This window comes from Carlito syrichta, unplaced genomic scaffold, assembly GCF_000164805.1.
Source record: "Carlito syrichta isolate Samal-C Ts95f unplaced genomic scaffold, Tarsius_syrichta-2.0.1 Scaffold302299, whole genome shotgun sequence".
Lineage (NCBI taxonomy): Eukaryota > Metazoa > Chordata > Mammalia > Primates > Tarsiidae > Carlito > Carlito syrichta.
Window position 1 is genome coordinate 3,749 of NW_007246395.1, and position 16,011 is coordinate 19,759.

The 16,011-nt window shown below is 35.5% G+C and overlaps 1 protein-coding gene across 1 annotated transcript in view; it reads left to right on the forward strand.

Annotated features, from left to right (window-relative positions):
* Positions 1 to 2,848: 2,848 nt before the first annotated feature.
* The window catches only part of LOC103258588 (DNA polymerase alpha catalytic subunit-like), a gene marked incomplete at its 5' end in the record, with an annotated part of 77,703 nt that continues 64,540 nt past the window's right edge, over positions 2,849 to 16,011 (forward strand). Inside the window, 5 exons of the mRNA XM_008056253.1 lie at positions 2,849 to 2,881; positions 4,070 to 4,162; positions 5,329 to 5,534; positions 7,549 to 7,681; positions 14,279 to 14,410. Of these exons, the coding sequence (XP_008054444.1) occupies positions 2,849 to 2,881; positions 4,070 to 4,162; positions 5,329 to 5,534; positions 7,549 to 7,681; positions 14,279 to 14,410 (597 nt within the window). The remainder of the gene's footprint in view (positions 2,882 to 4,069; positions 4,163 to 5,328; positions 5,535 to 7,548; positions 7,682 to 14,278; positions 14,411 to 16,011) is intronic.

Genomic DNA, 16,011 nt, shown 5'->3' on the forward strand with positions numbered 1-16,011 from the left:
CAGTGCATTTCCCTGTAATTTAAATATTAAAAAATGAAGATGAATTTGAGGAGAGTGAATGTTTTTATAAATTAACTGAATTTTAGCATCTAGTAGAAAAGTAATCGGGATTACTGTGGGACCTATCTGTCAACTGACAAACTTTTTTTTTTTTTTTAATACAGACCAGTTCTTGCTATGTTGCCCAGGCTGGTCTCGAACTACTGGGCTCAAGTGATTTTCCTGCCTTGGCCTCCCAGAGTGCTGGGATTATAGGCATGAGCCACCACACCTGGCCACAAACAGTTTTTTGAGTGCCTATTATATGTGAAGTTTGCAATTAGGCACAAACATGCACTGACATCCAGGAGCTTTTCGTCCAGTTGGAAAGGGTGGGAGGGACAAGCTGTCAACTAATAACATAAAACTTTATTGAGGTACTCATAGAACAGTGCAAGCACAGGTCAGAGGAGAGAGATCATTATGGGCTGGGTTAGTTAGCCTGGCCTTTATGGGAAGAAGAATTTGAACTGAGGTTTGTAAAATTCAATTACAGGAAAAGGGCTGGGGAAGAAGTTCCAGGTAGGGGACACACTGTATGAGCTAAAGCATGAAAAGATGAACCTGTACACAGTTAACTGTTAAAGAACTGGGAGATTTATCCTGCCTGGCAAGAGGATTTGTGTAAGGGAATATTAGGTGCAATTGCAGAATTTGGTCTTGATGTTGTAGGCATTGCAGAGGCATTGAACACATTTAAGAGACTGGTAATGATATTCATGGTGAGTTTTGAGACCTAAAACCAGTAGAGATTGGTTAACCCTCAGTGACAACTGCATTGACATGGAGTCAGGTGGTTCCCACCTTGTGGCCCTCCTTGTGCAACATGCTGTCTTTTACCCTAGGCATGGCCCTTTATAGTCACAGTGATCATTTTCTTTCCACTTCTCATCAGAAAGGAAAACCTTTCACAGGAGCATCCTACAGAATTATTTTTTAATTGGCCAGGATCACTGTTTCCAGAATGGAATAATCATGTTTATCATAGACCAGTGGTCCTTAACCTAACTTTCAAAGTAAGAATCATCTTGGGAACTTAAACAAAACAAACAAACAAAAAAACTGCTGGGGCCAGGTTTTTATTTTATTTTTTTAAAGATCCCCAGATGATTCCACTGTACAGCCAGTATTAAAACCACTGGCTTAGCCTAATCAGAATTCACCACCATCCCCAGGGCAGAGGAAGGTCTTCCTTCTCTGAGAATATAAGACAATGAACATCTGAACAAAACTGGGAGATAGTAAGGAGAGGCAATAGTAATGGAAAGTAATGCTTAGATGTAAAAAGATGCTCTCAAGACGTTATTTACAGAACTCTGTAATATGGAGGATAAGAAAGACAGAAATAATACCATGAGGTTGGAGCTTAGTTGAGGAGGACTATTGAAGTAAGAAAAATAAATATCAACGAAGTAAATCTTTATCTGGCCCATCGAGAAAGGGGCTTGTGGTTTAGACTGAGGTTTTGAAAGATGAATAATGACGGAGAGGCAGTATAGCATGGAGTGACGAAGGCCTCATGCTTTGGAGTCAGAGTGCTTAGGTTCATATTCTTGTTTAGTCACTACTAGGACACAATAATTACTTTATCTTTTGGCATCTAACAAATGAAGATATTAATAGTAGTTACTTCTTGGGGAATGAAATGAGAAAATGCATGAGATGTTCCTTGCGCAGTATTTGGCACATATATTTTAATCTCCCTCTCCCGAGACCTTATTTCATATTACTACTTTTTTTTTTGAAAGCAGGATTTATTAAGAGGACAGAAAAACTCCCACAGTGAGAGGGGACCCGAAGGGGTTGCCCTCATATTACTACTTTTTTAGAGAATTTTATTGCCGGGCGCAGTGGATCACGCCTGTAATCCCAGCACTTGGGGAGACAGAGGTGAGAGGATTGCCTCAGCCCAGGGCAACTTGGCGAGACCTCGTCTCTACAATAAAATAAAAAAATTAGCTGGACATGGTAGCACATGCCTGTAGTTCCAGCTACTTGGAAGGCTGAGGCAGGATTGCCTGAGCCCAGCGGTCGAGGCTGCAGTGCCCATTAGTGTGCCACTGCACTCCAGTCTGGGTGACAGAGTGAGACTCCAACTCAAAAAAAAAGAGGATTTTATTTGTAAAATATTTTATTTCTGATCTAGCCCAAGAAAATTTATACCAGTTTTTATTTGTAGCCACATTATAACCTATATATCTCTACTCTGTAACAATATGGGCCTGGGGCAGACCCATCTACAGATATTATCCATGTGTTTGTCTTCATTCACTAAATGCTTATTGAGCCCCACCTTATTACTGGGTACTGTACTGGCTCTAGGCAGTATAGATCTCTCTGCCTTCAGTCTAGAGAAGAATTTTAAATCCTATACATACATATTTTTTTACTTTTTAAGATCCCGAGTACCATGAGTAAGAGGTTGCTGGATTTGAAATGCTTTGTTAAGCTTTTTTTAAAGCCATGCAATTCTATTTAAGTGTTAGTAATAAGAATGGTTTGCCTTTATTATATTGTAAAGAAATATTTTGTTATTTGTGTTTACTAAAGATGTATAGATAGATAGATATATGCGTGCATATCTCTGACTAAGAATCAACATTTTAGATAACGTTCATGTTATTTTGAGGATTGTCATGACTTTTTAGATTATGTTCATTATTGTTATTTTGGGAGTTGTCATTAGAAAACCTTCAAGAGCTTTAAAAATAAATGGAAATGGGAAATCATTGTGAATTACCTCTTTCTCTTGCTTATATTTATGTCTTTGTAATTGTATAATGTATTAATTTTGACTTTTTTCATTTAGATTTTGATGCATACGAAAGAGATGGTACAGAAGGTAATGCTGGACTTTTTCATTGTATAACAACTCTTAAATATCATAACTGGTGTCGTTTTTGTATTCAAAGACTATTGTAACCCAAACAAACTGGAAATTGCTTCTTAGGATACCTAGTTTACATTTATAATCCCTCCTAATGGATTATAGCTTTTTTCTTTTACTAACACTGATATGATCTAGCCCCTGCTTGAAGCCTATATGTGAGTGTTTCAAGCAAATTAGTAACAGTGCTAATTAGAGTTTATTTCTAGGCCTTTATACTGTATGTGTTCTAGTGTTGTTTGTTATGATTGATTTTTTTTTGGCACTCTTCATGTTCTACTAAATACTGTTTGCAACTGTTAAGAATTTAATATGGATTGGTGCCCCTGAATTTATAAAATCTGTTATGTTTCTGCTTCTTAAATTGCCATGACCACTAAGCATGTGGTACAGTGGGTAAAAATAGACCATGTTTCCTAGTCTCTTATTCTCCGCTTTCTCATTATTCAATTCCATATTTTGTTTCAGTTGAAACTAGACACAATTTCTCTTCCACTCTACTCTCTGTTTTAAAACAATTTGGGAGGTTTTCTTATGTCATGATGTTTGCCTTTCTGGTTTTTATTTATTTATTTATTTATTTTTTAATTTTTAAATTTTTTTGAGTTGGAGTCTCACTCTGTCACCTAGACTGGAGTGCAGTGGCAGTTCCTGGCCACCGCAACCTCGACCTGCTGGGCTCTGGCGATCCTTCTGCCTCAACTTTCCAAGTAGCTGGAACTACAGGCGCGCGCTACCACACCCAGCTAATTTTTGATTTATTGTAGAGATGAGGTCTCGTCAAGTTTCCCAGGTGGGTCTCGAACCCACGGGCTCAGGCCATCCACTGACCTCGGCCTCCCAAAGTACTGGGATTACAGGCTGAGCCACCAAGCCCAGCCGCCTTTCTGGTTTTTAGAAGCCTAATCTTCAATTGTACTCCTTGACAATATGGATGATAATTAACATAAACTTTTGAAAAATGGATGGAACCCTTAATTTCTGTAGTGTGGAAAATCTTTCTTTTTTTTTTCAGTGACAAATATATAGATTAAAATTTTATTGGGGAAAGAACAAAAATTCTGGGAAAATCTTTAGTTTCATTGTGTATAATGATCACTGTGTTTTTGTTGTATAATTTTTGTAATTATTGCTTTTCATTAGATGAATCTTGAAGTTATTTATGGAGATACAGATTCAATTATGATAAATACCAATAGCACCAATCTGGAAGAAGTATTTAAGTTGGGAAACAAGGTGAGATAATTTTATAAAATTTACCTTTCTTTGTGAGTTTTGTTTTTAACATGGAGCACCATAAATTCATGTATATGTGCATGTATGTGCTTCTGAAAATAATAAACTTGATGCTTTTCAATTCATTTTTTTCTATAAACTATACTCCAGTTGTTTGTTTTGAGGATGAAATTCAAAAGCAGTTGTTTTTTTCTTAAATGATAAATACATTTTTCCTTTGAAAACAGTCTAAGTGTTGTAAGATTAAGATGTGGTCATGTTGGTACTTACCACATTATTATTCATAGGGAAATATATATCTGGTAGGATTGACATGCATTTTATAGACAAATACCTACTTACTATGTACATATATGCACATCTGTAATTTTTACAGAAGTACTTAAAATATATTTGAAAAGGCAAAGGAACATTTAAAAGTAATCATTTGTGGCCTCTTAATAGCAATTTACAATAGCAAGTGTTTCTTGCACATTTGCTATGTTAAGATACTGTCTTAATATCCGAAAACTAAGATATCATCTTACAAACTAACAATGTCCTATTTTTTTCCTCCTGGAATGTGTGGAATTTGAACTGTAGTCATCAGTTAAGAGCAAACCTGACATATTGTATTCATATTGGGCCTTGAAAAGTTGTACGCTTTCCCTAGAGGCCATGGTCTGTGTCTTGTACCTGTCATCTGTTTGTCCAGCATGTAGTTATTTGCTTATAGTCAAGGTGTTAAGGGAGGCCTTAGACATTATTTTAACAAAGTTTTACTTATTTAATTTTTGGCCACATATCTGCTTGTTAGACCATCTAATCACTAATAAATTCAATAGTTTGAAGGCAACTACGGTATATATGTATTAAGTCTTTATATTCAAAGAAGACTGCTTCATAATTTTCATATATGCACTGGGGCAGATCCAGCCAGTTTGTCCTTTGTTTGAGTGGTCTAATATATGTATATTGTCTCTATTTTAAAATCTTTTTTCTCTGTGTATTTTTCAATGTCTTTGCATTGTACCCAATATAATATTTTACTTATAAACTGAGTAAATGCATTCTAATCTTGTATGACTTCAAGTTTTGTTTAGATTAACTCCTGGTAATTTGTAACAAGTTCATCTCCCTGTTAGGTGTTTGAAGAGCTAATATATTAATACTTGAAATTTTCACAGGTAAAAAGTGAAGTGAATAAGTTGTACAAATTGCTTGAAATAGATATTGATGGTGTTTTCAAGTCTCTGCTACTGCTGAAGAAAAAGAAATATGCTGCTCTGGTTGTTGAGCCAACATCAGATGGGAATTATTTCACTAAACAGGAGCTGAAAGGATTAGATATAGTTAGAAGAGATTGGTGTGATCTTGCTAAAGACACTGGAAAGTGAGTTCATCTTTCAGTTTTCTTTTTGTTGTTTGTTTTTAAAAATTCAAATGTGAATGACTTGGAGAACACCTACTAGTCTGCCGAGCACAGGAACACAACATTTTTATTATTCTTATTATTTCATATTACCAATTCTTACTTATTTGGAGTGGAATTTTACAGGTAGATTAAAACTTAGAAAAGCCGAACTTACTCAATAAGAAGTGTTTACTCTAAGATATGTCTCATGAGTTTTAACTCATGGTGAGGTAAACCTTTACACTTTAGATCCTTACAGAGTTGGTTTCATTGATGTTGGTTGCTTTTGCTTTGTCGTTCCTATTAGAAAGTACCTTGTTTTGTGCTCCTGAGTCTTCCTACAGCCTTTTTAGGAACCTAATTGTTAAGCTTTTCTCATTTTTTGACTTACAGTGTTCTGGGATTCAAAGTGGTCTGTGGAGTAAGACTTTGTTCTACTCATATCATTTGTATATAAAAGACTTTTACTAATCTGGGTTTAATTTAAGAGCTAGTTCTCAAATACTGTGTGTACCTTGTAAATAATGTTGTGACTGACCCCCTAGCTTTGCACCTGAGACTGAAGATTGTGATAAGACCTGCTTTTTTAAAGGGTCACTTTAATGTGTAAAGCACTGATCTTTTTATTTTTTAAAATTTTAGATTCAGAGGGTACCCGTGCATATTCGTTACATGGACATCTTGTGTAGCAGTCAAAATTGGGTCTCAGGTGCTTCATTCCCCAGATAGTGAACACTGTGCCCCATAGGTAGTTTCTGCACCCTAGCTCCCCTCCCACCCCCTTACTGGTATCTCCAGTGTTTATTATTTCCATCTCTGTGACTGTTTAGTTTCCACATATAGATGAGAACATGTGGTGTTTAGTTTTCTGTTTCTGAGTCAGTTCACTTAAGATAAAGCACTCATTTAAAAAATGAATCTTTAGATACTATCTTTCATGTACTCCTATTTTGTGAACTTGATCACTTCTGAAAATAGAAGAATTTTTTTCTTTAAAGCTAAATTTAAAATTGATTTTAATATTGCTGAATATCAGCGTGTTTTGTTTTCCCATCTTCCTCATGCTTTCGAGTTGGGAGATTGGACAATTGTTGCTTCTGCAAAACTACTCTTGATTAGGCAAAGTTGATCATCTTAGTATAGATCACTGTTAGCCTTTTATAAAATGTAGTTTGAAATGCTTCATTGCCCCCAAATATACCCAAAGATGCAACTACTTTGTATAGACTGTCGATTAGAGTGTTCTCTTCAGCTTTGTGTTTTCTAAGAAAAGATGCATCATAATAGAAGTAAATTTCTCTGAGTTAGAAATGTATTAGTAATTAAAGCTATACAAATGTTTTTGTCAGAGTTCTTTTTCTGACAAATTATAATGCAGCTGTCAAACCCTCACTCTGTATTTTTCTCAGAAATGGATAAAATATTTGCTTCCTTACTCGTTTTGTTTTTCTTTTTCCTTTGGGTGTAGTTGAATAACATAAAGTTTTTAAAGGATAGCAGAAGGTTGGAGAACTGAGAGATATAATGAAGCTGAAGAAAGAAAAATTTGAAATCTTTTGTTTTTTAAAAAAAATCATGCAAAGAGCTTTACACTTATACTCATCTAGCTAATGGTTGTCTCAGGTGGAGATGATATCAGGGATAATATCTTTATGGGAAAAGTGAAATATTTGTCATCTAAAATTTTAACTTATAGGTAGACTATAACTGGTTGTGAATTTTGTTGTGTAAAAATATAATGGGACACATACTTTTCTCCATTGTATTTTCTGTGTAGTATTAGCTGCCACATAAAAGAATGACATTCCAAGGTTGGCAAACCTTTGGTAGAGTTAGTGTTAAAAAATAAATTGTGACTGCCTTTTGGACATTAACTCTCAAATTAGCTCTTAGAGTAGCTCTTGTCCACATGTGAATCTGATGGCATTTATTTTCCTTTACTCTCCATTGTTAATAAAATATGATATTTTTAAAAATCAATCTTTTTTTGCAGCTTTGTCATTGGCCAGATTCTTTCTGATCAAAGCCGGGATACTATAGTGGAAAACATTCAGAAGAGGTTAATAGAAATTGGAGAAAATGTGCTAAATGGCAGTGTCCCAGTGAGCCAGTTTGAAATTAACAAGGTAAATGTAGCATTTATTGCTGAGCCCAGCTGCTGTCATGTGTTTTTCTCCTCCTTCAGATAGTTGAAGAACCACCTCATCCTTGCAATTGAAATAAATTCTAGCTGGTGATGAAAGCTGCTTACCAACTATCTCACAGATTGAGCATTAGCATACCTCTTCCAGCCACAGGTACTGCCGCATCTGTCACAGAGACCTTTTTTCTCTATTCCTTATTTTAATTCTTGGAAGCCTAATTTCTGGAGGTCCTATGGTGGTATAGTTTATGTATTGGGTACTAGGAATACTACCTTATTCATAGTTCTCCTAGGTAATAATTATTTGGATCATGGGCCTGTAAGCTTAGTGTGTGCATGTGCCTTCGTGTGTGTTTGTATATCTAACTTCACAGATAGTGATTCTTAGAGGTACTGTAATCAGAAGGCTTTTGGGGACAAAATTATTTAGAATTAAGATGGTGGTAGGCCGGGCTCGGTGGCTCAGCCTGTAATCCCAGCACTTTGGGAGGCCAAGGCAAGTGGATTACTTGAGCCCATGGGTTCGAGACCAGTCCAGGCAACTTGGCAAGACCTCATCTCTACAATAAATCAAAAATTAGCCAGGTGAGGTAGTGTGTGCCTGTAGTTCCAGCTACTTAGAAAGTTGAGGTGGAAGGATTGCTGGAGCCCAGCAGGTCGATGCTGGAGTGGCCATGGGTGGAGGAATGAGACTCCTACTCAAAAAAAAAAAAAAAAAAAAGGTGGTAACACTTTCTGTATATTCAAAGCACTTGTGCTTTTAAAAAAAAATTATATAAGTTACACTTGATGTACAGTCTTAATTTTTGAAAACAGAGAGCATTTTTTTCTTACCTAACTTGAAAAACAAAAAATTTTGGTTTCTAAAATGCTGTGTAATAAGCAAGATGTTAGGTTATAGATTTTTTTTTCATTTAAAAAGAGTACCCTTACATATTCAGAAGCTAATTTTGCAAATACCATGTTACCCGTTTTGTGATGAATTTCGTTGTCAAAGCTCATACAAAAAATTTTAATGAAAAAGAATCTATTGCTGACATTAAATGGAAGTTTTAGAATGAAAACTCATTCATAATACCCCTATGCCAAGGTAACGCTTGTCACTTTATCACATTTTCTTCCTCTTGAAAACATATTTTTACATTCAGGCAGTTACAATATGTTATTTAGAAATCTATTTTCATTTAACATAAAAATTTTTTCACATTTCTGTATTATCTTAAAAATAATCAAGTTAATTGGTGTATTGATCTTCTATTTTATGGATACATCGTTATTTAACATTTCTTTGTTGATTATTAAAATATTTATTTTTTTCTATTGTAAATAACTGTTGAACATCTTCGTTTACTTGTCTTTTTGCTTTTGTTTTTGGATGAGTTACTTTGTAATTTTAGGTTCCTTGAAATATTTAAGTCAAAAAATATGAATAACTATATGGCTCTTGCCAAATTGCTTTGTAAAAGGATGATACGGATTGACAATAGCAAAATGTGTGTGCCAGTTTTACCACAGCTTTGCTTGTAGTGGTGATGATATTTAAATAAAGCTTTGCCAATATAATAGATATGAAACTATATTCCACAGTTGGATTTAATTTGCATTTTTTTAATTCCTAGAAGGGATGAATATTTTCTATGTATATCCTTACAATTTATATTTATTCTTAGGTAAGTTGTTTGTTTCCTACACCTTGACCATGATATCTTTAATGTTACAAAAGAAGACATTCATTTATACCTTACGAGGGGACATGTGCTTTGGCATTAACTTTCCACTTTAAATGATACAGTGTACACGTATTGGCATAGAATCACTTGTGTCATCTAGACAGTAGTTCCTTTTAGATTTTGTTTTATTTCTTTCCCCAAAATTTGCACAAGTAAGAGTTATGACTTTTTTAAAAAAGCAAAAAAATGGAAAAAAAAGAGTTATGATTTAAGTCTTCTTTTGGTCAATTTTTGCATTGATTCTGCATATTGTATCCTTGATCCTGTCTACTTTCCTAGAAATGTGCCTTTCTATCACAAGAGTTCCAGGAATGAGTCTGAGCATGACTACATTGTTGGCAAAATAACACTGAGCACACATACTATAGGATAATGAATCCACAGTGTCATCCTCTCATATGAATGATGACACACTGTTACTAGTGTGCAAGAAGGAGCCTAGAGTCATAGATAACACTGAAAATTTCTAGTTTTTGCTTAATAGCTTATATCACTTATTATTTTTAATTATTATTGAAATTTTGAAACTTACACAAAAGTAGAAAGCATGGTATCATGAATCCCAATGTTTACATCACTCAGCTTCAATAATTCACAACTTATAGTGATATTTTATTATTACTAATAATAGTTAATACTGTCTAGTGTGATAGGGGCTGTGCATACATTTTTCTGTGGCAGAACTTAAACTGATTTACTGTCTTAGTCTTCACATCACTTAGCATAGTTGTTGCAAATAATATTTATTCAGTGAGCATTGAAAGAATTCATTTACTTGTTTAATCATTAATTCAGCAAACATGGAATACCTCTTCTGTATACAGTGCTAGATTCTGGGATTTAAAGTTGAATAAGGAGAACAGGTTTCATATTTTCAAGATGCTAATGGTCTATTGAAGGTGTTTACTGTCCCATATTCTTACATTTTTTAGTAAAAAATTTCTGCAGTGTTAATGTAAGTACAGTAAATTCTAACGACAGGACTATATCATAGTTATAGTTCTGTGTCTAGTTACAGTAAGCTATTGATATGTCAAAGGTAATGTGTACTTCTGATGATCCTTAACATTTGTCTGGATACTTGTACTGTTTAAAACTTGTGAACAATTCAGTTTCTACATTCTACTGCGTTTGAGTGAAATGGAAGAGTCTATATATATAGTGACTGGTTGTAGATAGTCTCATGACAGGACGGGCTTTTTGTCTTTTTATTTTTATCGTTTTTTTTAAGGTGATGCTGGTTGGGGCTTGAAAATGACAGGTTAGTTTAGGGTGGAGGCATGTGTCAAGTGGTGGGATTTACCTTTAGAGACTTTAGCTCTTGTTACCAAAAGCAACTGAAAAGCAGCATGTGTGATTTTGCTGAACTACTGCAATCTTAGCTTAAATATATTTCATAAAGTAACACAAAATACTTCACAACTGATTTTTATAGCCCTAACTAACTTGAGCCTAAACCATCAGGAAGCTTTTTTTTTTAAATGAAGCTTTCTAAAATAGCTTATAAAATCCCCAAATAGTTTCAATCTAATAATTGGAAAGTGTGTCAGCTAAAATTCAGAATTTCTTAATGTTACACTGAAGAATAGTCATTTGAAGAAGATAATAATTTCCTTAAGTAGAGTTACACCAATTAAGTATTGCCTGACCAAGTCAATTAATACTTCACATTATCCAGATTTAAGGAGATTCAGATACTTAGAGTGTTTCCTAGGCACTCTCCTACACTGAGTATAGGATTTAGGAAGCATATATAACTTGGCCATGTGCAGTTATATTTGAGGACCTGCTTTATTCTTCTACATCATTTCTCAGAGTTCTTAATCTCAGAGTACCTTTATGTTCTAAAATAAATGAAGACTCCAAGACTTTTGTTTGTGCAGTTTATGTTGATAGTCAGTGTGTTAGGAATCTAAAAGCATTTATTTATTTTAAAATAGCAATAAACCCATTACATGATTACAAAAACATGTCTTCATGAAAAATATATATTTTTTAAAAAAGAAAAATTAACCAAAGGAGTGGCATCATTTTACAATTCTGCAGATCTCTTTGAGTCTAGCTTAGTAGAAGACATCTGAATTTTCATATCTGTTTCTGCATCCAGTATGTTTTGATGTTTGATTTTAGTTGAAGTATAGGAAGAAAATAAAATTTCACCCAGACATGTAGTTGGAAAAAGAAGTATTTTCGTAATTTTTTCTGATAATTGTAATATTCTTCTGTGGTTTTGCACCAAAACTTTACAAATGATATTTTCTTAAGACTTATTTGTAATGTGTTATCTGAAACCATATCAACTAACTTTTCATACACGTTTACATAAAATCTATTGGTCTATGTTGTGCTTTGAATTTATGTTTTACGCATGCATGACATTGTTAAATGTTGGTTCCCTCAATTATGCAGATCTTCTAGAACTGACACATTTCACTGTACACTAACAAAAATCATATTTTAAAATATTCCTACTTATATCAGAAAAGTCTTTAAGGATTGGGAAACTGTCAGGCTCACAGGGACGGAAACAAGTTTTCTAAAATTTGAATTTGTGCTTGATAGCTTGAATTTTATCACTGACAATATATATTGTCAGGTTTTTTTCCTTGAAGTGACGGACTTACTTGGTTGTGTTTGAGAAATTGTCTGCCAGATACCCAAGTCAGAATAACAATAGTTTGCCCGTTATTCTTTCAAATAAAAATTGTATTCTATGAAAAAGGCAGCTAGTTTAGCTTGCAACTCAGTTGTCCAAATGCTTTTCTTTGAGTAACTTTGTTCTTCAGGTGTGCCTTGTGTGTACTTTCACACAAAATGGTAGACTTGTACTCAGGATTGAGAGCTTTAAAAATTATTAATTTTTAAAGCTGGGCTCGGTGGCTCAGCCTGTAATCCCGCACCTTTGGGAGGCCGAGGTGAGTGGATTGCCTGAGCCCGCGGGTTCGAGACCCGCTTGGGCAACTTGGCGATACCTCATCTCTACAATAAATCACAAAATTAGCCGGGCGTGGTAGTGTGCGCCTGTAGTTCCAGCTACTTGGAAGGCTGAGGCGGAAGGATCGCCGGAGCCCAACAGGTCGAGGTTGCAGTGGCTGGGAGCAGCCACTGCACTCCAGTCTGGGTGACAGAGTAAGACTCCAACTCAAAAAAAAAAAAAAATTAATTTTTACTGCTTCATCAAGAATATTCTAAAGTGACAGTGGTTTATTTTATTTTATATTTTATTTTAACTGTTCATGGTAATAAAGAATATAGTGACTGTTAGTACAGTTTGGTGCTGTGGCCCTGATTCATGTTTATAAGGCACCAGCAGTTTTATTGACCATTGTTTTCATATCATCGGTACAGATAATATTGTTATGAAAATAGTTTTGATCTTGTGACTCCCAGAAAGGATGTCAGGAACCCCCAGGGCTCTGCAGGACGGCCACACTTGGAGAATAGATGAGTTTGTCAAGCAGAATCCTCATTCCCATCCTTTTTCTTGTCTTTTGAAACCCACCCCTACTAGAGCTGGTTATTTCCCTCCTTCCCTTCATATATATTGAGATCTAGTCTAATATACTGTGTCTTTTCTCACCCCTTGCCTTTAAATTTTGCTTGTCTCTCTGCCTGGAATATTCTTACCCCTATACATTTTCCTAAAATCTTTTTTTTCTTTCAAGTACCAGCTTAAGTTTTTGTCTTCCATGATTTCTGCTTTCAGATAGAAGTGATTCTTACCTCTCTAAACTCTCTCCATAGTGCTTTGTTCATATCTCCCTTATAGCACATATAGTTCAGAGTTTTCTCGGGAGGTGGTGTGGGGTAGAGAGTCTTCTATTAATAGCAGATGACTTAATACCAGTGACTGTGTCTTACTTATCCCGTAATACTTTACAGTACTTGAACAGATTATTCTGTAAATTATTGCAGAGTAGATGAAATAATTTATTCAGCAAACATTTGACTGCCAGTGTACACCAAGAATTGTTTGGAACACATTGTAACTATGAGCAAGACTGACATTGTTCCTGCTCTCGTGGGGCTTACTTTCTGTTAAACAAACTCATTCTGCTTCTGTAGAGTTTACATTGACAGTGTGAGTAAATCCAGTGATTTCTGGTGCCTTTGAGATTTATTGTGGTTAGGGGAGCCTTTGAGAAACAGATCATTAAGTCAGAGTAGTCATTATTCATCAGTCTCAACTAATCAGTTAATTCGGTGAGAGAATTGCAAACATTGGGAGAAACTCTAAGGCTGCATAGTAGTCTTAATTCTTAATTTTTTTTATCCCCAAGTATTATGAGACATGGCCCATAAGTTTATATTTCTGTTTTTGTCAGAGTTGCATTTCGTTAACTACTAAATGACGGAGAGAGAAGCCTTGGGGATGGGATGATTAAAGATTCTGTGGCGGCTGGGCTCGGTGGCTCAGCCTGTAATCCCACACTTTGGGAGGCTGAGGTGAGTGAATGCCTGAGCATGCGGGTTCGAGACCCGCCTGGGCAACTTGGCGCTACCTCATCTCTATAATAAATCGAAAAAAAATTAGCCGGGCGTGGTAGCGCGCGCCTGTTGTTCCAGCTACTTGGAAGGCTGAGACGGAAGGATTGCCGGAGCCCAGCAGGTCGAGGCTGTAGTGACTGGGAGCGTGCCACTGCACTCCAGTCTGAGCCATGGAGTGAGACTCCAACTCAAAAAAAAAAAAAAAAAGATTCTATGGCAATGTTTTCTACATACAGTTTCTGTCATTTTTGTGTTTATCTGGCTAGTATCATACTAGCAAAGATGTATTTAGCGTATATCTGTGTGAGAAGGGTTTTATTTTAAAGCTTAGGGCTTTTTTGTTCCCTCTTTTTCTCTTTTAGGCATTGACAAAGGATCCCCAGGATTACCCTGATAAAAAAAGCCTACCTCATGTCCATGTTGCCCTCTGGATAAATTCTCAAGGAGGGAGAAAGGTGAAAGCTGGAGATACTGTGTCATATGTCATCTGTCAGGTAAACTATTACAATTCAGAAGACTCTGATACCTCTGAAGAACTGATGCTTGCATAGATATTGTTTAGTGTGGTTAGTTTTACAGCATTTAGAAAATGTTCATCAGTGGTATAGCATATTTCATTAGGATTTTTATAAAACATTTAAGACCAGTGTTTTCATTCATTAAAATTATTTGATAAGTTTGTAACATTGGCTACTATTTTAACCCTAAATTAACTTTAATGAAGATATGGGTTAGTTTGGTCATACGTTCAGCAGCAATCTTTTATTATTCCTTTTGCAACAGTTTCCATTATGAATACCAGTGGAATAATAAGAGATTAAAGGCATTTTTCCTAACCTGTGTCCAAATAATTATTTGACAAAAATATTAAGTGCATGATTATATGGAGAAAGTTGGGAGATCTTAAATACATCCCTTATGAAGAAAACATATGATTCAACCAGTTTGATTTCTTTTTTTCTTGAGTGGAGAGGACTACTTCCTTGCCTTCTCCCTGTTTCTTAAGGCATATCTAAGGAACCTCTAGGCCTTCTGGATAAATTTTAAAACAGTGTGAGTTTCTCTTGAGAATAGCATGCCTCTAACAGGAGTGGAGAGAGAGGATAAGACAGAAGAGCAGTTTTTTTTTTCTTTTTTCTTTGAAAGCACTTAACTCCAACTGGAACAAAGGAGAGTGCATGTCCCTTCTCCTTATAAAGGAAGTCAGGGTCATAGCCTTTATTGAAATTCTTTTTTTTTTTTTTTTGAGTTGGAGTCTCACTCTGCCCAGACTGGAGTGCAGTGACCACTCCTGGCCACCACAGCCTCGACCTGCTGGGCTCCAGCGATCCTTCCGCTTCAGCCTTCCAAGTAGCTGGAGCTACAGGTGCGCGCTACCACGCTGGGTTAATTTTTTGATTTATTGTAGAGATGAGGTCTCACCAAGTTGCCCTGGCGGGTCTTGAACCCGTGGGCTCAGGCATTCCACTCACCTCAGCCTCCCAACATGCGTGATTATAGGCTGAACCAAAATTCCTATTGTGTGGACTTTTTATCACAAGGCATAACTTATCTGGATAAGACTGTTTTTTAAAAAATTATGTTCTATCCTAATTTTCATTGCATTGTGTTTTTACAGTAAAAAATATTTTAGATAAACCTTAAACTTTATTGCATTATGACTGATCTTTGGCAAGCTATAGTCAATGTATTTTTAAATCAGAGTCAAAAGTAATCTGCTAATATCTGTTATATACTGCAGATGATGTACATAACAAATGATTTAAGTACACGGACAGGAATCAGCACTTGACTCTGTCTCCCTCCTAGGGTTACCCTTGATTAAGAACTGTTAGAGAAAGCCAATTCCTGCAGGAAAATATTTCCATAAATGCCTGACTCGCTCAAGACCTTAATATGCTTTGCATATTGCCTCTGACAAGTCTCATCTCAAAAAAACAATTTTCATATTATGCAAATAAAGATTTTGGTAAATAGGCTAGGTTTTTTTCACTTATGTCTTTACATACATGGAAAAGCTCTTAGATTATTAATGACAAGAGCAGATGGCAGTATACACAACTTTGAACATTTATATAGGTTCAGTGAAATAGCA